Source organism: Pelophylax lessonae (genome assembly GCF_965119305.1).
Source record: "Pelophylax lessonae genome assembly, chromosome: 2".
Lineage (NCBI taxonomy): Eukaryota > Metazoa > Chordata > Amphibia > Anura > Ranidae > Pelophylax > Pelophylax lessonae.
This window is the reverse complement of record NC_138769.1, coordinates 704,069,188-704,093,025: the sequence shown is the minus strand read 5'-3', so window position 1 is coordinate 704,093,025 and position 23,838 is coordinate 704,069,188. Positions and strand designations below refer to the sequence as shown.

General features: G+C 45.8%; 1 protein-coding gene across 1 annotated transcript in view; it reads left to right on the top strand.

The window, feature by feature from the left end:
• THAP12 (THAP domain containing 12) overlaps nucleotides 1–23,838 on the top strand; it is a 63,038-nt gene that overhangs the window by 3,930 nt on the left and 35,270 nt on the right. Inside the window, exons 2-3 of the mRNA XM_082246170.1 lie at nucleotides 743–863; nucleotides 23,005–23,109. Coding sequence (XP_082102296.1) covers nucleotides 743–863; nucleotides 23,005–23,109 — 226 coding nt within the window. The remainder of the gene's footprint in view (nucleotides 1–742; nucleotides 864–23,004; nucleotides 23,110–23,838) is intronic.

Genomic DNA, 23,838 nt, shown 5'->3' with positions numbered 1-23,838 from the left:
CCTGGCTGGAGGCTGAAGGGGGGGGGGGTGTCCTGGCTGGAGGCTGGCTGGAGGCTGAAGTGGGGGGGTGTCCTGGCTGGAGGCTGGTGGAACTGGAAAGTGTCCTGGGGATGAAACAGGCTGGGAGATATCCTGTGTGCTGAACATCAGCTGGTGGGCTGTCTGGGTGCGGGTTGGAGGCTGGCATCCTGAATGCTGGCTGGTGGGTATGCAGTGTTCTTTTTAGCAGCTGAGGTGCATCCTGGATGCTGGGTGGAGGCTGGTGGACATACTAAGTGCTGAACAACAGCTAGGGGGCATCGTGCGTGCTGGATGGAGGCTGGCAGCCATCCTGGCTGCAGGCTGATGGAGGCTGGTATGTGGACAGAGGCTGGAAGGCATCCTGGGTGGAGACTTATTGGGCTGGCAGGCATTGTGTGCAGGCTGATGGGCCTGGCAGGCATCCTGGCTTTGGGGCAGAGGCTGGTGGGTTTCTTGGGTTTGGGATGGAGGCTGGTGGGTGTCCTGGATGCAGGTCAATGGGGCTTGTAGCTACCTTGTGCTTGGTGATGGAGATGGCGGTCATCCTGATCATACTGAATACAGTCGGTGTGGGTAGTAAATCTGTTAGAGGCGACTATTGGGGAGTCTTCTGTGATGTCCCCCAACCCACACTGGACACACATTGTTTTCTATGTGCTTTACGCGTTTCATCACTTTATCTTCTTAGTCTAATGTCACTATTTCTTCCATGTGACTTCAGGTGCCAGAAGTGGGTTGAGAACTGTCGTCGGTCTGATTTAGAAGATAAAACCCCCGATCAGCTCAACAAACACTACAGACTATGTGCTCAGCACTTTGAAGACTCCATGATCTGCCGCAGTGTGAGTACATGGACAGGATCATTCTTCTTATACTCTGTATAGCTCAGGGCTTCTTCTTACCACATGCACTGCAATCCATTCAATTTTCCACCCCTAATAAAATATATAGACATGAGCAAATCTATTGCTTTCAGTAGGATCTCTTCCCACCAGTGCAGGATATCAGTGTGTTCGGGTTCATTGACCTACGCTTTGCCACTCAAGACAATTTTAAACTAAGCGCAGTTGTACTTTCAGTTTAAATCCGCTAAATACATTCCAGGTGCATCTTAACAATAGGTGTGCTAAGTCCTACATTTTGGTTTCTTTAAAAACTAACCACAACCTAGTAGTAATGCCTGTCCCTTGCTTTCTATGGGGCAAACGCTGTTTCCCTGCAGAGGTCAGGCATGCCGCTACGGAGACAGAGCTACATCTCTGCAAAGCTCAGGATAGATTTTCATTGGAGAGACTCACCGGGGGGGTGCTGTACCTCTAAAGAGAAGCCACTGTTACCCCCCTCTGCAGAGAGGGCTGCACCTCTACAAAGAAGCCACTGTCTCCCCCCCCCCCCCCCTCCCCTGCAGAGAGGGCTGCACCTCTACAGAGAAGCCACTGTTCCCTCCGCAGAGAGGGCTGCACCTCTACAGAGAAGCCACTGTTCCCTCCGCAGAGAGGGCTGCACCTCTACAGAGAAGCCACTGTTCTCCCCCCCCCCCCCCCCCCCCCTGCAGAGAGGGCTGCACCTCTACAGAGAAGCCACTGTTCCTCCATGCAGAGAGGGCTGCACCTCTACAGAGAAGCCACTGTTCCTCCATGCAGAGAGGGCCCCCCCCCCTCAGAGAGGGCTGCACCTCTACAGAGAAACCACTGTCCCCCCCCCCAAACCCCCCCCCCCCCCGCAGAGACGGCTGCACCTCTACTGAGATGCCACTGCCCCCCCCCATCCCCCCCCCCGCAGAGAGGGCTTCTTAATGGGTTTCACCGGTTTGGTGCCAGGGTAATAGAGGTTGTTGACCTAGCAACAAGAATTAGACCAGTCATGGAGGCTTTCTAGTCCCAACTTCCTGTTCAGAGGAGCGGACACTTGTGGCTGCTCCATCTTCATCGGAATGACAGGGTCCCCTCACCCCCCTTATGTAATCTCAGGGGCTATTTTGCTGGCATCATAACGTCAATGTTGAAGGGGTTCTAGTTCTTCCCTTTTTTTGCCTATCAAAAAAAAATTAGGGCTGTACATACACTTAAAGCTGAACTCAAGTAAAATAACTCTAGGGGAGGGCTACACCAGAGGGAGATGAGAAGTAATGTGGGTAAGATGGGAGAGGATAGAGGCTGCACTGGAGGGTTAGAAGGAATTTTGCTGAGAATGGAGTGGTTGGGGCTCGCACCAGAGGGATAATAAAAGGTAAGAATGGAAAGGGTAATGCTGGCCATACACTAGCCGAAAAATCATTTCAAAATCTGTCATTTGGTCCGTTCGTTTATCTTTCGTCCACTTAATGGGCACAAATGGGAATTGTTTTTAACTTTTCAGAGCCGTAAAAATCGAAGGAACAGTTTGGAACATTCTGCCGAACGAGCGATAAACTGAAAGGTTAATGTGTTTCTCGGCCGAACTGTTTGCACTAGGCATATGTGACAAACTGAATGAAAAACTGATTCATTTATGTCCATTGAACGATTTTTGTTTGAAATTCGGTCATTACATGATGGCACGATTATCAGCTCTCAGGTCGATTTTTTCATTTTTTGAAAATGAGTTTGAACGATTTTTTGACTAGTGTATGGCCAGCTTAGGGACTGCATCAGAGGGAGAGGAAAAGGAATGTTAGTAAGAAAGGAGAGGGTAGAGGCTGCACCATAGGAGGAGAAGGAATGTCCGTAAGAAAGGAGAGGGTAGGGGCTGCACCATAGGAGGAGGAATGTCCGTAAGAAAGGAGAGGGTAGAGGCTGCACCATAGGAGGAGAAGGAATGTCCGTAAGAAAGGAGAGGGTAGGGGCTGCACCATAGGAGGAGGAATGTCCGTAAGAAAGGAGAGGGTAGAGGCTGCGCCATAGGGAGAGGAGAAGGAATGTCCGTAAGAAAGGAGAGGGTAGAGGCTGCACCATAGGAGGAGAAGGAATGTCCGTAAGAAAGGAGAGGGTAGAGGCTGCACCATAGGAGGAGAAGGAATGTCCGTAAGAAAGGAGAGGGTAGAGGCTGCACCATAGGAGGAGAAGGAATGTCCGTAAGAAAGTAGAGGGTAGAGGCTGCACCATAGGAGGAGAAGGAATGTCCGTAAGAAAGTAGAGGGTAGGGGCTGCACCATAGGAGGAGAAGGAATGTCCGTAAGAAAGGAGAGGGTAGAGGCTGCGCCATAGGGAGAGGAGAAGGAATGTCCGTAAGAAAGGAGAGGGTAGGGGCTGCACCATAGGAGGAGGAATGTCCGTAAGAAAGGAGAGGGTAGGGGCTGCACCATAGGAGGAGGAATGTCCGTAAGAAAGGAGAGGGTAGAGGCTGCGCCATAGGGAGAGGAGAAGGAATGTCCGTAAGAAAGGAGAGGGTAGGGGCTGCACCATAGGAGGAGGAATGTCCGTAAGAAAGGAGAGGGTAGAGGCTGCACCATAGGGAGAGGAGAAGGAATGTCAATAAGAAAGGAGAGGGTAGAGGCTGCACCATAGGGAGAGGAGAAGGAATGTCCGTAAGAAAGAGGGTAGAGGCTGCACCATAGGGAGAGGAGAAGGAATTTCAGTAAGAACCGAGAGGGTAGGGGGCTGCACTTGAGGGAGAGTCTAAGGAAAGTCAATTAGAACAGTGAGGGTAGGGGCTGCACTGGAGGAATAGGAGAAGGAATGTCTGTAAGAACATAGAGGGGTAGGGATGGCACTGGAGAAAGAGAAGGAATGTCAGTAAGAACAGAGATGGTAAGGGCTGCACTGGAGGAATAGGAGAAGGAATGTCCGTAAGAATGGAGAGGGTAGGGGCTGTACCAGAGGGAGAGAAAGAATGTCCATAAGAACAGAGCAGGTAGGGGCTGCACAGGAGGAAGAGGAGAAGGAATGTCAGTAAGAATGGAGGCGAGAAGGAATGTCAGTAACAACAGAGCAGGTAGCGGCTGCACAGGTGGAAGAGGAGAAGGAATGTCAGTAAGAATGGAGGCGAGAAGGAATGTCAGTAACAACAGAGAGGGTAGGGGCTGCGCCAGAGAAAAAGAAGGAATGTCGGTAAGAACAGGGAGGGTAGGGGCTGCACTGGAGGAAGAGAAGGAATGTCAGTAAGAATAAGGAATGTCAGTAAGAACAGAGAGGGTAGGGGCTGCACTGGAGGAAGAGAAGGAATGTCAGTAAGAATAAGGAATGTCAGTAAGAACAGAGAGGGTAGGGGCTGCACTGGAGGAAGAGAAAGAATGTCCATAAGAACAGAGCAGGGAGGGGCTGCACAGGATGAAGCGGAGAAGGATTGTCAGTAAGAATGGAGGCGAGAAGGAATGTCAGTAAGAACAGAGAGGGTAGGGGCTGCACTGGAGGAAGAGGAGAAGGAATGTCAGTAAGAACAGAGAGGGTAGGGGCTGCACTGGAGGAAGAGGAGAAGGAATGTCAGTAAGAACAGAGAGGGTAGGGGCTGCACTGGAGGAAGAGGAGAAGGATTGTCAGTAAGAACAGAGAAGGTTAGGGGCTGGATTGGAAGGAGAGAAGAAATGTCGGTAAGCATAGAGTGGGTAGGGGCTGCATCAGTTTGCATTGTTGCTATGAACTGGCTGACTAGCCATTAGGGTTTGTTCCCTTGAGGACTCTGTGCCCAGTAAAATTTGGAATTGAAGTGTAACTAAAGGCAAAACTTTTTATCCCCCCCCCCCCATTTTGAATAGAGTAAGGGAGAGTAATAATCCCTACCAGCTTTTTTTGGCCATCTGTGTTCTATTGGGGAGATTTCCCTTCACTTCCTGTATTCTCTTGTATTACAGAGGTTGGGCAAGGACATATTCCACGCTAAGAGCTGTTTCACACTGGGGCGACTCAGTCACCCACGACTTTGAAGCCGCCTGTGCAGCACGACTTCATGGCGGCCTGCAAACTACTTCTCTAATAGAAATCAATGCAAGCCGCCCTGAAGTCGCCCCCAAGTAGTGCAGGAACCTTTTTCTAAGTCGGAGCAGACTGGAGCACTACTTGTCAGGTGACCAAGTCCCCTGACAAGTCGTGGCAGTGTGAACCGGTGTAACGTTAAAAAACCATACCCCGTGGAGAAACCATACCGTCGTCACTTCTGGTCTGAAACAGCTGAGCAGCGCAGCAGTGCGCATGCTCAGAGCCACCGATACGTAATAGAACATGAAAGAATTTGACAAGTGCGCATGCTCGGTGGGCATGAAATTCTCACGGCACTGTGTCTAATGTAATACTTGCGGCGGGTACATTAAAACACTTCGGCTGCAACATAAATCATCTCCTCTGCTATCGCTGTAACTTCCCTCATCTCCGGTAATAAATCTAAAAGCGGCGGCGGGAGTATGAGATGTAAATGTGACGGCGATCGCGGCTCCGTGATCCGCTTTTATATTTATTACCGGAGATGAGGGCAGTGACAGGGGAAGGAGCGGAGATGATTTATGTTGCAGAGGAGCTGTTTTAATGTAAGCGCCGCAAGTTTAACTACCGTGAGAAATCCATACCCTCCGTAGCTGAACCGGAAGTGACGAGGGTATGGTTTTCTCACGGGTATGGATTTTTCACGGAACACCGGCTCCAATATTGAGCTGGATTGTTTACAATTTGCAGAGAACCTTTCCCATTCCACACCTACTGACCAATCCCTTTTCTAGGTCTAGACAGGGTGCGTGTGCATAGACCGCTGTCAATATCTCCCTTTCAACTCCTAAAAATGCACTAAAACTACAGGAGTAGAGTAGAATCATGGGGCATCTAGTTTCAGGAGATTAGGTGCCCAGCAAATCAAGTTCCTCCAAACGCACAGTATTTACAAACCGATCTGAATAGAGAGAGAGTGACGTCACAGGTACCACTAACTACAGTACAGTACAGTATATACAGCAATTAAAGCAAACCTGCTGCAGAAATAGTTTATTACCATGCACAAAATTCTCTGCAAAACCTGCTATATATAGGTTGGCGTAGTTTAGCGCTACATTCCAATGCATTGCAGTCTCTGAAAGTTGTTGGAAGAACTGGTTATCAAATGATTGCATTTCAAGGATTATCTCAAAAGTTGCAGTGCCAAATCATCTAGGGCCTGGACTTGATAAAGGAGATTGTTTCCCTGAAATCATTCCCTTTTATTGTTCCATTTCTTCCCCCTCCACCTGCCACTGGTTGTTTTGGCTCCTCATTTATTTATTTTATTTTTTATGGTACTATAGGTATAAGAGTCGGTTCACACTAGCGCGACTTGTCAGGCGACTAGTCAGCCTGACAAGTCGCGTTCCATCGCGGTCCATTGACCGCTACAGGACCCGTTCTAATAGGAGCGACACAAGTCGCTCCGACTTAGAAAAAGGTTCCTGTAATACTTTGGGGCGACCTCGGAGCGACTTGCATAGTCTTCCATTATGTGAAGTCCCTGCAAGTCGCTCTGAAGTCGTGGTGCATGGGAATGCACAAGTCGCCCCTGAAGTAGTAAGGAGTCGTGTCACCTCAGTGTGAACCGGCTCTAAGTGTATTGGATGTCCTCCAACTGCTGTAGTTAGCCAGTGATGTGTAGCCTAGCTCGGGATATTGTGTGACATCCTGAACAATGTCATTTAATCCATTGTTAAAAAGCAATGTGTTTTGGTGTGCTGACTTGTTTATTCATTTGACAATGGTAAACCGTTGTCCCCAGACCTAGTGGGGGAAATCTCAGTAATGGAGCCCCAGATAGAAGTAAAAACCTGCCAGGGGTTCTAACTTCCTATTCTAATTAAACTATTTAAAAAAGAAGAAAAATTTGGGTGTAAATACTCTAACCAGAGTTTCTCCTTAGAAAAAAAATTGACTTTAATTCTAACTCTAGGCAGATGGCTAAATCTGCACTTATAAAAGGACTTATCTGACAGAATTTATCATTCTGTCCATCCACTTTTTTTTTTTTTATTATTATGATACATCTGCCAGACAGAACAGTCTAAGTGCTGGTTCACATTTAAGCGGCTTGCGAGATCGCATGTAATTCGGAGCGCACTGCTTAGGGCTGGGCGATAAAGCGATACCGATATGTATCGCGATAGTCAGGGGATCGATAGCAATACAAGACTTGGAACGATAAAACGAAAAGTCCGCTCCGGCGGGTTTAAGCTTTAAAAATGGCGCCGCCCGTCGCATTCACGTCACCGCGCACGCGCCGCTCGGGAGAGGCCGGGAATAGCCGAAGTTACACGAGCGGCGGCGCGTGCGCAATGACGTGGCAGCTCCCGGCGGCACCATTTTTAAAATGAAGGCGCCTCTGGAACAGGTAAGTGAAACAGCTTCACTACCTGCCATTATGCAGGGCTGCGGGCACACTACAAGGGATGCAGTGCTGCGGGCATGGTCCACCTGTACCATGCCCACAGCACTGCATCTCCTGTAGTATGCCCACAACCCCGGATCCTCTTGTACCATGCCAGTCACCCTGCATTCTCCTGCACCATGCCAGTCACCCTGCATTCTCCTGCACCATGCCAGTCACCCTGCATTCTCCTGCACCATGCCAGTCACCCTGCATTCTCCTGCACCATGCCTGCCACCCTGCATTCTCACCCTAGGGTCCTTATTTTAAATGGGTAATAAAAAATATCAATAATTATCGATATCGACCGATATGAAATACTCATATCGTGATACAGTTTTCAGCCATATCGCCCAGCCCTAGCACTGCTCCCTCATTACATGCGATCGGATGTGCGAATGCAAATTCAGCCATACACTTTGTATGGCTAAATTCGCACCGCACCCGCACCAAACACGCACATGGCCCCTTTTTTTCAGCCGCATCAGGATCGGATCGCACAGTGGTTCACACTTCTGCGATCCGATCCTGTGCGAACTGTCAGCTCGCACTGCGATATGCGATCAAACTGGGGGTGTCGTTAACATTTAATTGACACCCCCTGCGTATCGCATATGGCAGTGTGAACTGCCAGAGGTGTGGCAGTGCCGGTTCACATTTGTGCGATGCAGGAAGGCTGCGAATATGCAGCGTGTTCCCGCATCGCACAAATGTGAACCGGCACTTAAGAGTGAGGAAAGGGATGGCGGGAACTCCGGATGACATCCAAAAAATACTATTCCTTTATTGAAAAGACATGTACAATGCTGTAAAAACAGCCTAGTAGGGCCTATTGGATGTTAGTAACTCGCAACATCAGAAAAGCGTAGGATGATTTTACAGCTTTGTACATGCCTTTTCAATAAAGGAATGGGATTTTTTGGATGTTTGCCTGAGTGCTGACCATCCCTTTCCTTATTCTGGTATATTGGAGTTGTGGGCAGCCTTGAAGTCTGAGCACCGGGCGGAGCTATGGGAGGGTTGTAGCGCTTACGCACCTGTTTTTCCTAGTCGGAAGAGTGACACCACTTTCTCTGTTAAGAGTTCAGGAATACAGTGGTGTCCCATCCCCCACCTGCAGCCTGCTCATTGGATATTAGGGAAGCGGCAACACACCAATAAGCCACCTCACTACTCTCCTATCAGCATGTTCCTATTCAGCGCCTGTGCTCATTGAAGAGCCTGGTTGGCTATTAAGGTCTTCCCCCCCCCCCCCCCCCCCCATCTCACAATCTGAGTATAGCATGGAATGAAAAGTGGCGGGTATAGACATACGTTACAGTAATTGTAAAGGTAATTAAAAAAAAATAAACATGTCTATACTTACCTGCTCTGTGCAATGGAATTGCACAGAGCGGCCACTAGCCTCCTCTTTTTTGGTCCCCTTCCGGCGCTCCTGGCCCCTCCCCTCTGTCCAGTGCCTCAATGGGAAGTTGCTTCCCATAGGAGCGCTTGTGCGTGTTTGCACCTGAGCCCCCATGCTGCATCCATTGAAACAGACACCGGGATCGTCCCCGGCTTTGACAGTACTGGGAGCCAGTGCCTCAGCAGAGCCAGAGTGGCCCGGTAGTGAGGGGAGAGAGGAGCTGCAGACGTGCATGACGCTGGATCGAATGAGGGCTCAGGTAAGTAATAGTGGGTGGAGGGAGATGCTGACACTTAATTTTTTACCTTAATGTAGAGCTGCACGATTCTGGATAAAATGAGAATCACAATTTTTTTTTGCTTAGAATAAAGCTCACGATTCTCAGCGTAACATCTTTCACATTATACAAATAATTTGGGCTAACTTTACTGTTTAGTTTTTTTTTTTTTTTTTTTTTATTCATTAAAGTACATTTTTTTTTTCCCCAAAAATTTGCATTTGAAAGGCCGCTGCGCAAATGCAGTGTGACATAAAATATTGCAACAATCGCCATTTTATTTTCTAGGGTCTCTGATAAAAGTGGAAAAAAATAAATATATATTTGGGGGTTCTAAGTAATTATCTAGTAAAAAATACTGATTTTAACTTGTAAGCAACAAGTGTCAGAAAAAAAAGGCTTAGTACTTAAGGCTCCATTCACACCTGAGCGTATCGTTTTTAGGTGTTTTTTTTTTGGGCTATTTTCAGGCGTTTTTTGCAGGTGTTTGGAGGCAGGCATTGACCTTTAACAAAAACGCTTATAATCTGCCAAAAAAGAAGCTCATGTACTTTTTTTGAGCTTCAGGTGACCAAATGCTCAGATGTGAACAGGGGCCATTGAAATGAATGGGATTTTGCTTGCTGGGTGTTTTGAGACTTCAGAGGTGAGCGTTTTACGAGCTGAAATACGCTCAGGTGTGAACAGGGCCTTAGGGGTTAAACTGATTTCATTAACCACTTAAGCCCCAGAAGATTTTACCCCCTTCCTGACCAGGTGTTTTTTGCGATTTTTTTTTTTTTTTTACTGCGTGAATTTAACGGACGATTGCGCGGTCGTGCAAAGAATTTGACGTCCTTTTTTTTTTTCCCACAAACCGAGCTTTCTTTTGGTGGTATTTGATCACCTGTGCGACTTTTTTTGATCATGCGCTAGAAACAAAAATAGAGCGTAAATTTTGCAAAAAATAACAATATTTTTCAAATTTTTTTTATATGAAATTCCCCAAAAAAATGTAAAAATCAAAATTTTTTAACATTTTCGGCTAATTTGTTTTATGCTACATATGTTTGGTAAAAAAAATCACAAAGTGTATTTTGATTGGTTTGCGCAAAAGTTATCGCGTTTACTAACAAAGGGAAAGATTTTTGTCATTTTTGGTGTTTTGTAATGGCGGCGATCTGCGTTTTTTTTTTTTTTTTTTTTTCGGGACTGCGACATTGCGGCGGACAGATCGGACCCTTGACTGACATTTTTGACACTTTTGAGGTTACCAGTGACATTACTACAGTAATCAGTGCTATACATATGCACTGTTACAGTAAAAATTACACTGGCAGGGAAGGGGTTAACTGTATTGGAGAGGGAGGGGTTAAGTGTGTCCTAGGGGCGTGCTTCTAACTGTGATGGGACATGGCTACTATTGTAAAAACAGAGATCAACGGTCCTACATAGTAGAACCGTCTGATCACCATTTTTTCACAGGGGAGAATGACAGGCGGCTTGTTTACATTAGCCACCTGCCTTTCTCCCTCTCTACCGACGATCGCCGAGTGACCAGCGGATATCGGATCCGCCGGTCACACGCACTGACTCCTTAGTGAACGAGCCGCGGCGGGAATTGTAGTTCCTGAACAGCTGGAGGGCCGTAGTTTGAAGCCCCCTGCTATATACCATTATCTCTGCCTGGTCTGTGTGAGTGGCACTGGTGGACACAGATGAGGAGTGGCACTGGTGGGCAGTGTTACTGGTGGACACATACGTGGCACTGGTGGATACTGATACGTGGCACTGGTGGGCAATGAGGAAATGAGTAAAAAAAAAAACAGAAAAGGGGGAATTAGGTCACAACACATCATATTCTGATTGGCCAAATACAAAGGCGTCTATCATATAAGTCGCTTTAAATAATTCACAAGTCGCGCTGAAGTCGTGGTAAAAATTCGCTCCGTCATGGGGCGATTTATGGTCGCGGTAGTGTGAACCGAGTCTTACAGACTGAAGTTCATTCCTTTGATCTAAAAGAAAGAAATGATACATTGTAAAACATTGTGTTTATAGTTACCTCCCAGCCTTAGCAATGTTGATAAACATTTGCCAGAGGCTTTTTTTTTTTTTTGACAGCTGTGAGTGAGCAGAGAAGGGCTAAGACCCCGTTCACACTGGGGCGACTTGTCAGGCAACCTGGTCGCCTGACAAGTCGCCGTGGGTCGCCTGCCATAGAGTAGCACAGGACCCGTTCTAATAGGAGCGACACAAGTCGCTCCGACTTAGAAAAAGGGTCCTGAGCTTCTATGGGGCGACCTGGAGAGACCTGCATTGACTTAAATGATATGAAGTCCGTGCCGGCCGCTCCGATGCACCCAGATCCCCGCTGAGCAGGCGGATGACAGCTCCCTCTCCGCTCTGTGTGCGGAGAGGGAGGTGTCAGATCCCCACTACTCTCTATGGAGGAATCGGATGAGAACGGACCGCCTGTCCGCTCTCATCTGATCCCAATCCGATCCCCCGGACGGATGGAAAATAGGGTTTCCAATTCGTCCGGATTTCACGGACAGGATCGGATGCGGATGTCAGCGGAGGTGTCTCCGCTGACATCCGCTGCCCCATAGAGCTGCATGGAGGATCCGATCAGATCCGCCTAAAAAACTGACAGGCGGATCTGATCGGATCATTTGTGTGAAAGAGGCCTTAGGATCGTGGGGGGGTTAACTTTTTTTTTTTTTTTTTTTTTTTTTTTTTTTTTTGTGCAGCTCTACCTTAATGCAAGCAAAGCATTAAGGTAAAAAATGTTTAGGCTTTACAACCATTTTCAGGTACTTGTGCTAGTTGCATGTAAATATATAGGTTCCCTTGACAGCCCCGCCTCCTGCGCTGCTGAAATTTTAGCTTACCCGCATTCTCCCACTGGGGACCTTTTTGAAATAAAACCCCTTTTAACAACTTGACTGTCGTAAGATGTACTCCCTTTATGTCCAGGCCATTTTTTGCGATACGGCACTGCATTTTTTTAACTGACAATTGCGCGGTCATTCAACGTTGTACCCAAATAAAATTGGTGTCCTTTTTTTTTTCCGACGAGGAACCTCCTCTTTCAGCATGACAACGCTTTCAATGCTTGAAAACGCTTTCTTTTACTTTCAATGATATTGGTAAACAGTACAAATGGAGAGAGGGAATCTCCCTAATGGGGACAGACAGCAATAAAAACTGACGGGTTCTAATTCCTCTCCACTCTAAGCCTTTAACTGCTTGCCGACCGGGCCATTGCCGAATGATGGCTACAGCGTGGTTGGCTTATACTGTACAATGACATCCCCCCCCAAAAACCCCTCTGGGACGCACACACTGAAGTGCCCGGGACCCGTCGCATCACTGATCGTGTTAAAGGGCCAGTGACAGCGGCCCTTTACCACGTGATCGCTCCGTCCAATGATGGAACACTTGTCAACAAACCAGCGCATGTCTGGTTCATTTCTCCCCTCTCCTCGCATGCTGCACACAACGATCGGTACAGCGTGTGAGGAGAGGAGAGAAGCTGCAGCCATCCCCTGCCTCCTCCATACCTAAATGATGCCTGTCCGTGCCACTACAGTGCTAATCAGTGCCCTACAGCAGTGGTCCTCAACTCCGGTCCTCAGGGCCCACTAACAGGCCAGATTTTAAGTATTACCTTGGGGAGATGCAGACTAGAGTACTGCAATCACTGAGCCACCTGAGATGTATTTCAGTTATCTTGAAAATCTGGCCTGTTAGTGGGCCCTGTAGGCCAGGGTTGAGGACCACTGCCTTACAGTACCTCACAAAATTGTAATGGGAAGTCAGGAAATGACGGTGCTCCTTGCATGTTGAGCCTCTGTATGTGGCCAAGCCATGTAAAAGTCTCACATGTGGTATCGCCATACTCAGGAGTAGGAGGAGCAGCAGAATGTATTTTGAGGTGTAGTTGCAAGTATGCCTATACAGTGTGTGAGAAAGAACTTGGTAATATGACAATTTTGTGAAGAAAAAGAAAATCTTTATTTTGCAAAGAATTGTGGAGAAAAAAAAATTACAACTTCAAAAAACTCACCACACATCTTACTAAATACCTTGGAATGTCTACTTTCCAAAAAGGGGTCATTTGGGAAGGGGGGGGGGTCTTTGTACTTTACTGGCTTGTTAGGGTCTCAGGAAATGAGATACACCAGGTGTGATCAGTTTTCAATGATTGGCACCATAGCTTGTGGACTCTATAATCTTCACAAAGACCAAATAAAATTATACTTATTTGGGTTCTTTTTACTAAAGATACAGTGGGTACGGAAAGTATTCAGACCCCCTTAAATTTTTCACTCTTTGTTATATTGCAGCCATTTGCTAAAATCATTTAAGTTCATTCTTCTTCCTCATGAATGTACACATAGCACCCCATACTGACAGAAAAACACAGAATTGTTGACATTGTTGCAGATTTATTAAAAAAGAAAAACTGACATATCACATGTTCCTAAGTATTCAGACCCTTTGCTCAGTATTTAGTAGAAGCCTCCTTTTGATCTAATACAGCCAGGAGTCTTTTTGGGAAAGATGCAACAAGTCTTTCACACCTGGATTTGGGGATCCTCTGCCATTCCTCCTTGCAGATCCTCTCCAGTTCTGTCAGGTTGGATGGTCAACATTGGTGGACAGACATTTTTAGGTCTCTCCAGAGATGCTCAATTGGGTTTAAGTCAGGGCTCTGGCTGGGCCATTCAAGAACAGTCACGGAGTTGTTGTGAAGCCACTCCTTCGTTATTTTAGCTGTGTGCTTAGGGTCATTGTCTTGTTGGAAGGTAAACCTTCCGCCCAGTCTGAGGTCCAGAGCACTCTGGAGAAGGTTTTTGTCCAGGATATCCCTGTACTTGGCCGCATTCATCTTTCCCTCGATTGCAACCAGTCGTCCTGTCCCTGCAGCTGAAAAACACCCCCACAGCATGATGCTGCCACCACCATGCTTCACTGTTGGGACTGTATTGGACAGGTGATGAGCAGTGCCTGGTTTTCTCCACACATACCGCTTAGAATTAAGGCCAAAAAGTTCTATTTTGGTCTCATCAGACCAGAGAATCTTATTTCTCACCATCTTGGAGTCCTTCAGGTGTTTTTTAGCAAACTTCATGCGGGCTTTCATGTGTCTTACACTGAGGAGAGGCTTCCGTCGGGCCACTCTGCCATAAAGCCCCGACTGGTGGAGGGCTGCAGTGATGGTTGACTTTCTACAACTTTCTCCCATCTCCTGACTGCATCTCTGGAGCTCAGCCACAGTGATCTTTGGGTTCTTCTTTACCTCTCTCACCAAGGCTCTTCTCCCCCGATAGCTCAGTTTGGCCGGACGGCCAGCTCTAGGAAGGGTTCTGGTCGTCCCAAACGTCTTCCATTTGAGGATTATGGAGGCCACTGTGTTCTTAGGAACCTTAAGTGCAGCAGAAATCTTTTTGTAACCTTGGCCAGATCTGTGCCTTGCCACAATTCTGTCTCTGAGCTCTTCAGGCAGTTCCTTTGACCTCATGATTCTCATTTGCTCTGACATGCATTGTGATCTGGAAGGTCTTATATAGACAGGTGTGTGGCTTTCCTAATCAAGTCCAATCAGTATAATCAAACACAGCTGGACTCAAATGAAGGTGTAGAACCATCTCAAGGATGATCAGAAGAAATGGAAAGCACCTGAGTTAAATATATGAGTGTCACAGCAAAGGGTCTAAATACTTAGGACCATGTGATATTTCAGTTTTTCTTTTTTAATAAATCTGCAACAATGTCAACAATTCTGTGTTTTTCTGTCAGTATGGGGTGCTATGTGTACATTCATGAGGAAGAAGAATGGACTTAAATGATTTTAGCAAATGGCTGCAATATAACAAAGAGTAAAAAATTTAAGGGGGTCTGAATACTTTCCGTACCCACTGTATGTAGCAGTATATATTTTGGCCAAAATTCATGAAGAAAAATGACTAAATTTGCAAAATTTTAAAACCGAAACTAAGAAAAATGCATTTTTTTTTTTTTTTTACATTTTCGGTCTTTTTTCATTTGTAGTTCAAAAAATAAAAAACCCAATTATGATAAAATACCACCAAAATAAAGCTCTGTTTGTGTGGGGGAAAAAAAGGACGACAATTTCATATGGGTACAGTGTTGGATGACTAATTGTCATTCAAATTGTGAGAGCACTAAAAGCTGAATATTGGTCTGGTTAGGAAGGGGGTTTAAGTTCCCAGTGGGTAAGTAATGCCTCGTTTCCACTGAGCGTATCGGTTCGGTACGGTAATTTGAGTGTTTCCATTATGAAAGTGGCCTATACAACCGAACCAAACCGCACCATTCCTGGTCCTCCTTCAGATCTAGGGCCATAGGAAATGGTACGGTTAGGGCGGAGCTACTGGCGTCACACGATAGATTCCACTGATTGGCGGACAGGATAACTTCAATGCTCACGTCAAATGAAAGAGCAAAACAAACACCTCATTTGGTGTGAACCCCGCATGGTCCCTGGTGGCCCGACTTGCAGTGGAAACGCTCACCTGAATAGACCGGACCATTCTAACCCTTCCAAACTGTACCGACCCGAACCGTTCCGCTCAGTGGAAACGAGGCATTAGTGGTTAAAGCAAACCCTTTACTTTGCTTTGTACGGGCTGAAGTACAGGTTCACTTTGTTTATTACGGTCGCCACATGTGGCTGACAGGTTCTCTTATTGACTTTGTTTCAGAGATGTAATGTTCTCATTAAACAGACCATTCCAAAAGTCTCATCTTCCCGAGTTATAATCCCCTATATATTGTAAGGCCAGGCTTCCTCTGTTTTCTCTCCCGGGCTGTCCAGATTCCATCTCTGAAGAGGTTTCATTTGAAAGGAATCAATGAATTGGGCATTCTTCATTTAGGTCACTGGGAGTCAACATGAGAGGAACAGGACATCTGCTCTTCTTCTTTTAATTTTAAGGAAATGCATCTTTGTTTCAATTAATAATTGCAGGGATCATCCGCAGACACTTCTCATTAACATCACTGAGGCCAAATGTATCTTCCCTGACTGCTTGATTGATTGACACATCAGGGAGGTCAGCAGTGATCTGGAGCAGATGTCTCAGCATCTTGCCTTGATACTTCCAGATCCATATGTTGGAATTGGATTCAAGTAAAGATAAATGTGGCAGTTTATTAATACTACAGGGTTTATGTTCTAGTTGTTTAATTGATAATTCCAGAGCATACTAGGCTTTTGTTTTTTTTTGTTTTCACCACTTCAGCACTGGAAGATCCCTTGGGGACCCCCAGGTCACCAGAACTAGTGTCACCATTGGAAGATTTCCTTCATCACCAGTCCGTCTTTGTGTGATACGGCACTGCTTTAATTTAACTGACCTATGCATGTAGGTGCGATGCTGTACCTAAATAATATTTATGTCCTCCCCCCCCACCCCCCAGAAATAGAGCTTTCTTTTGGTGGTAGTCATGCCTAGTCATGTCTGTGAATGTCAGAGTTTTACAATGCCTCATGGGATGTGTAGTTCCGCAACAGCTGGAGGGCCTTAAGCCCCGTACACACGTACCGATGGTCGGCATACAAATGTTCCTCTTTTCTCCCCGGGATGTCGGTGTCTGCTGAAAAGTGCAAGGACAGCACAAGAATTTTGTCCGCCGACTGCAGAAGTGATGTCATGTAATGGTTAACTTTCCCTGTGTTTTCTATTTTCTGAGCATGCCCAGTCTTGCAAATCTGCGGTCTGTCGGCCGAATTGTGTACTGACAGGCGAACAATCGTCCGTTCTGGTGTCGGCATACAAAAATTTTCATGTTTGCAAGAAAGACTTTTGTCCGCGGATTGTGCGCAGACATCTGTCGGAGGCACCATACTAACACGCGTACAATCGGCAGATCCTTCGTCCACCGACGTTTGTATGCCGACGATCGGTACGTGTGTACGGGCCTTTAGTTTAAGGATCCCTGCACTAATGCTACAAAAAAAAATAGTCTTACTTTCTACTATAAAACGCATCCAATAAAAAATGTAAAAATCTAAATTTCGTCATCAGTTTAGGCCAATATGTATTCTGCTACATATTTTTGGTAAACAAAAATCCCAATAAGTGTATTTTGATTGGTCTGTGCAAACATAGCGTCTACAAACTATGGGATATATTTATGGAATTTTTATTATTTTTTTTACTAGTAATGGCGATCAGCGACTTATAGCGGGACTGCGAACTTGCGACAGAAAGTCGGACACAAACACTTTTAGGGACCAGTGACCCCCAGTAAAAAGTGCTAAAAATATGCACTGTCACTGTACTAAAAACCCTGGCTGGGAAGGGGTTAACATCAGGGGCATTTAAAGGGTTAACTGTGATCCTAGCCTGTGTTTTATTAGTGTGGGAGGTGCTTTTACTAAAGGAAGGCATGGATCCATATATCCCTGCTTTTCAGGAACACAGGATCCATGCCTTCTCTCCTGTCAGAATGGCAATCTGCCTTGTTTACATAGGCAGACTGGCGATCTGCCCCTCTGTTGATGATCGAGGGGTTTCGGCAGATGTTGATGTCCGCCATACCCGCTGATCCACTCCTATGTTTAATCACAGTGGGAGTGAGCTACTGGGTGTATATTCGCACCCCCCCCTACCTGGAAATGTGTGTGTGTGTGTGTGTGTGTGTGTATATGTATATATCTCCACTATAGGACGGTCAGCATGTGGTTAAACAGACTTGCCAGAATACAGTTGATTTTGAGTCTAGCAAAAAAAGATGTAGGTGTTCAAAAGGGCCCATTTGGCTTCCCTAAGGCCCTTTTCAGACGGGCGATCTGATCAGATGCGCCTTTCAGTTTTTCAGGCGGATCTGATTGGCTGCTCCATGCATCACTATGGGGCAGCGGATGTCAGCGGTGACATGTCCACTGACATCCGATTCGATCCTGTCTGTGAAATCCGGACGGAAAGAAACCCTATTTCCCATCCGTCTTGAGGATCGCCTGAGAGCGGACAGGTGGTTCTCATCCAATCTCCCCATAGAGGAGAGCGGGGATCTGACAGCTCCATCTCTGGGGATCGGCGGATTGGTCCCCCGCTGAGAAAAACGGACATGCGCCCGTGTGAAAGGACCCTAAATCTTGTTATCAAGTGCTGTGTTCAAAAATTAGCACATTTATCCCAGAATAATGCGGTAACTGTGGTCCCTTTTTTGTTTTTTAAAGCTTAACTGCAGGTTTGGTTTAAATTTTATTTTTTTTTTTTTCCCCCCCCAAAACACCCGTTTTTATTGGGTTTTATACAGTAACACATACAGCATACAATTGACACTTTGGAATTGTAACCTCTATGCAGGTGCAATGTTACTTACATAATATAGTTTTGAGGTCGTCAATCTGAGGTAACGCCGCTTATAACATCTTCTCTTAGTTACTATTCTGCACAGTGTTCTTGAATATACAACGTACAAAGTTTAATAGAATAGAGGTCATATGAGTGAGTAACATATTTACTTATTTCTCTTCATAAACATTCCTTATGCACTACTGCCCATACTAAGGCTTGTGTAAGAGAGCTTGGAGTTGCGCACTCATAACACAGATTTGGTTCGACTTAGAACATTATAAGGTTACCATCAGTATACTCCTAGGTTTTGACTTCATTTTTATTGGAATAGTTGTGTAATAAGGGCTGGGGGGAGCCAGTCCAGGTGTGGATAGCCATGGGTCCTGTAATTTATTACATTTATTTGGATGTCCCCTATGTTGAAAGATTAACTTTTCCTTGGATAGAATGGTAGTGATTTGGTGTCTCTGGTCTTCAAAAGTAGGATTTGGGGGGGGGGGGGGGGGGATAATCACTTCAGGGCTATCAGTTTTCGGGTTGAAAATAAGACAGGTTTTAATAATATTGTCTATAACTGCCCTCCATGATTGATGCCACCTGAGGCACTTCCATAGCATGTGCTATCCGATGCTATTGGAACAGTTTTTGTGGGTTCTGATATAACCTTTGTGTTCGCCTTTGAGTTGGTGATCAGGAGATTTTTAGGTATTATCTCTAAGGCTCTTTGCCAGGTTTCTTCCATATTGTTGCCTAAAGTGTAATTCCAGTCAAATACTAACTAAGCCTAAACTTATGCTGGCCATACACTAGCTGAAAATCATAAAATCTGTCATTTGGCCTTTTTGTTAATTTTTCCTCCAGTTAATGGGCACAAATAGAAAATTGGTTTTACATTTTCAGAGCTGAAAAATCGAAGGAAAAGTTTGGAAAATTCTGCCGCACAAACTATATATTGAAAGGTTAATGTGTTTCTCCCCTGAACTGTTTGCACTAGGCATATGTGACAAAATGAACGAAAAACAGATAAATCGTTCAATGAACATAAAATTGATCAATCAAAATGCGGTCATTACATGATGGCACGATCGTCTGCCCTAACGGCCGAGTGTACATTTTTGGAATATTAGTTCGAACAAATTTTCGTATAGTGTGTATGTATGTATGTATGTATGTATGTGTAATGTAATATATATATATATATATAATATATATATAAGGGCGCTCCCACTGAAAACATAATGTGTAAACAGTAGCATAAACTCCTATGGAGCTCCTTGGTGGATGCGGCTTCCCTTCATGTATAGTATAATGCCTGAATAGAGTAGGAATCTATAACGTAATTCAGTTTATTAAAATTATGCTAAAAAACACAGTATTGCACTCACTTTTGTACAAGGTAAAACAAGAACGGAAACCGGAAGAACGCCGCCACTTGCATGTCACCGGCCGGATCTGACGTCACCACCCGCAGTCACATGACTCATTTCGTCCCTCCCACAGGACGTTATCAGACTATCCTTGGATTGCAATTTTAACGGCATTTGGCACTTCAGCACTTTAATTATGATGGAACTGCAATCATTTTCACCAATATGATGGACTTTTATTGATTTTTTTTTGATTACTCCCACCCTTATCCTAAAGCCGGACATAGATGGAGCAATTTTTGCAGGAAAGAAAATCGCTCAGTTCCTTCATCAACACAGTCAATTTTGATGGGGGAATCCCTACCTCGGCGCCATTGTGTTCTTCTGGCCAGGAGAACACAGTGATTACTGCTAGCTGCTATAATAATCGATCGCTCAACTTTGGTACATTCAGCCTGCCTATGGCTGGCTTAAGCCTTTTCTAACTACCCTATAAAGGGAAGGCGGCTATACTTGCCTACGGTCAGGACACTTCGGTCTTGTCATGGCATCTCTCCAGCTCTGGCCTCAGTGTAGAGGAGAGATTGCCAACAATGGCTACAGAGGCTTGGTGGTGATGTCACCCACATGCTTACTATGGGACATCTGCTGTTGACTGTCCCTCCACCGGTGCTGGGACCCGATCATGTGACTAGACCAGAGCACACTCAGCTTAGGTGAGTTTAGACTTCTTTCCTTTACAGGCTTGTTAGAATAGGCTTAGAATGGGTTTGGGAGTCGGTTTAGGCTTAGTTAGTATTTGACTAGAATTTCACTTAAAGTGGAGCTCCTCTCAAAATGGTGAAGTTCCACTTTAAAGCCTCCTACTCCTCTTCAATAATTGGCACTTTTATTTGCAGGGGGAGGGGAGTAGCGGTTTCCTGGTCTTGACAGTTCTCCTCTACCTTCTCCCTCTCTGCAGTCTTCTGGGACTTTTCACAGGTCCTAGAAGACTGTGGGGCCGTTCAGAAAGTGCAGTACAGCTCACACATGCACAGTGGGCACTCGGCTGTGACACTGCAAGGGGTCACCAGTGGCTGCCCACAGTTCATATGCTGGGGACCAAAGACCGGTGAGGACATTGCTGGATCCTGGGACAGGTGAGTGGCTGTTTAAGTCTGCAGCTGCAGTTTTTGTATAATTGACTGGAGCTCCTCTTTAAAGGAGAAGTTCACCTTTAAAATAAATTAAATGCACATCTATTTGCACATAAAAAAAAGTGCATTTATTTATTTTTTATTTGGAGCCTGGAAAGCATTCCACCTGCGATCAGCAGATTGCGGGTGCCATGCAGGACATCTGTAGACCTCTGTGTATCTGTCGCCTTGTACCTCATATGATCAGGCAGATACACACTGACCAGAAGAGTTAATGAGCTACCACTGAGCTACCCCCCCCCCCTTCTTTCCCAGTAGCAGCCGCAATAACACAACCTTACATCTCCTAATCCTCCCCTCAGACATTAGAGCTCAGGTAGTTCCCCTCTCGCAGCCCCCGTTTCTGTAGAGGAGAGTTGGTGGATGCGGCAATGAGCTCTCGCCCCCTGGCTAAATAGCATGAATAGCAGCTCCACTCAAAGTGCCTGCTCTCTTTCAGTTTCCTCCACTGCCTTCTGTGGCTGACCACCGATTCCGAATCCCCAATGTCCCTGAGCCGGACCGCCGACTCCCTCATCCTGCTCCAGCAATACCTCGAGGGAGGGCGGGAGCAGCAGCGGGGATGACTGGATGATCCCCTAACTTTACTGGACTCTGCTGGCCCTTCGCTCTTCCTGTTGTGTCAGTGGCTGATGTGCCACTCTCTTCCTGCTTGATTCTCAGGGGCATCTTTAGCCCTGTTAATCACATTCCTCATGATGATAGTGGCACCCCGCAGCCTGCCCTGTAATGGCAGCTGAGCTGAATCCCCAATTACTGACAAAAGCCCAAGCGCCATGACGGAATTTCTAGTTGCCATGACGACATGGCGCCTTAGATTTGTTGAGCCCTGCTTTAAACTGGCTTCATCTGCAAATCGAAGTTCATCCCTTCGACCTGTATATGAAGAAACAACAAGGTTTCTTTTTACCTTTCTGAGCAATGTTGTTGATAAACATTGCCCGGCTGCTTTTTTTTTTTTTTTTTTTTTTCATAACCGCTCCAATTGCTGGGACTTCGTTTACACTTTAGCTTCAACAGGGGAACCCCACTGACAGCTGAATGAGTCAATGATTGTTAAGGACTCGGTGGCCCCGCTCCTTAACAACCGATAATTGTTGGCTCCTCCCATGCACCTCTGCAAGGCAAAGTTATGTTGACAATGTAGTAAAGTGTATTGTTGAGGGATTAGTAGAGGTTTACCAAATGGAAATTTTGGTCCAGAAACTGAAAATGCAGGATGCACTTGGCTGAAACCGATACCAAAAAGGTCGTATAGTTAATACAGAGCTTTTGAGAGCCGATCACGACAGTTCATCCCATCTTATAGGTTTTAGACAAGCAAAAAAAAAAAACGTTTCTCATACGATTTTCATTTAATCAGTACAGTTGTTGTCCGAAAATATAAATCTACTAAAACACATTACAACACTTCCTAATATTTCATCCTGTCGTACAAGAATTTTCGTAACTTTAGTAACGTCTCCATTTTCAAAATACGACTAGCGTGCAAAAAAAAAATGGACGATCTGTCGTCCGATTTTCAGATCATTTGTACGGGCCATTAGCAGTACCCTGAAAGACTTGCAATTTTTGTTTTTAATTCATCCTAATAGCAGTGTACTTCTGTACCTAGGCATTCCTGTTAGCCTTCTAGCTCTATATCTGCAGTATGAGATCTGAGACGCTCCTACCTGTGACTACTTGCCTCATAAGATTTAGTGATGTTACTCTAGTATCTCTCTATTCTCTTTACTGGAAAGAAAGCTGTGCTTGAGGTCCTGCAATACAAGCATTTTTTTTTCTGCCTCATTCATTTTGTGAACCCGTCTCTGACATGAGAGAATACCCATGCCTCTACTAATGACCACCACCTCAGAGCATGTAGAAGGCATGCAAAGCCTGAAGAGGGGAAATTGATCCATTGCTGGAAGCCTACAGGCAATAGTTAGTTTCTTGGCCTCTGCTTGTCATGTTTGGCTTCAGTTTCTACAATTCAGATCTCCTTTAGGTCATTTGTGTGCACAGTTTGGCACTCTGGTTTGAACTGCCTGAATGTAGAGTGATATTTGCTCACTTTTGTCTGTATATACAGTTGCAAATAAAGTGTAATTCAATTTGGGCAATGTGCTGATATTGATATGTTTCTCTTCAGAGCCCATACAGGACGGTACTGCGAGAAAATGCCATCCCGACAATTTTTGATCTGACAAGTCATCTGGGGAACCCAGGGAGACAAAGGAAGAGGATAAAAGAACTGGTGCGTATTTCATTTTAATTGTCCATTACATGTTTGCTTTCAGAAGTGCACTGTGGCAGGATCAATGTTTGTATGAATGGAAAGACGGAATGGCTCTGAACCTAATAGGTAGAAATGAGTTTGGGGGGTCCTCCAAACTCATCTGTAGCTGAACTCCCAAGTCTAAACTGACCACTGTGATAGCAAATCGGAGGATATTACAGTGATCAGGTGACCTGGAATCTGGAGATCTGGGTCCCGATCGTTAGTACAGTGCCGGGCCTCACTGATAGACCCCAGTCTCTGTACTGGGAGCGCACCGTGCGGCACGCTCCCAGCACAAAGGGAGATGAGCAAATAAGCGTCCCAATGGAAAAAAGCCCAGTCCAGTGGGGCCTCATACTTGCGGATGGTCGGCGTGAAGTGGTTCTTAAAGTGATTCTAAAGGTTAGACCTTTTTTTTTAACCCTAATGCATTCCCTGCATTAGGGTAAAAAATGTTCCAGTAGCAGTATCTGCTCCCTTATCCTTACCTGAGTCCTCACTCAATCCAGCGCTGTAGTATTTATCCCCTCTCCCAAAGGCTTTGCTGAGACAGTAGGAGCCATTGAGTCCCGCTGCTGTCAGTCAATCCCTGTGATGAGGGAGCAGAGGATGGGGCCGAGGTGCACTGTCTGTATCTATAGACGCGGGTAGCATGACTCGGGATCCAGTCTGCAGGTGTGCCATCATAGGAAGCGGCTTCCTGTG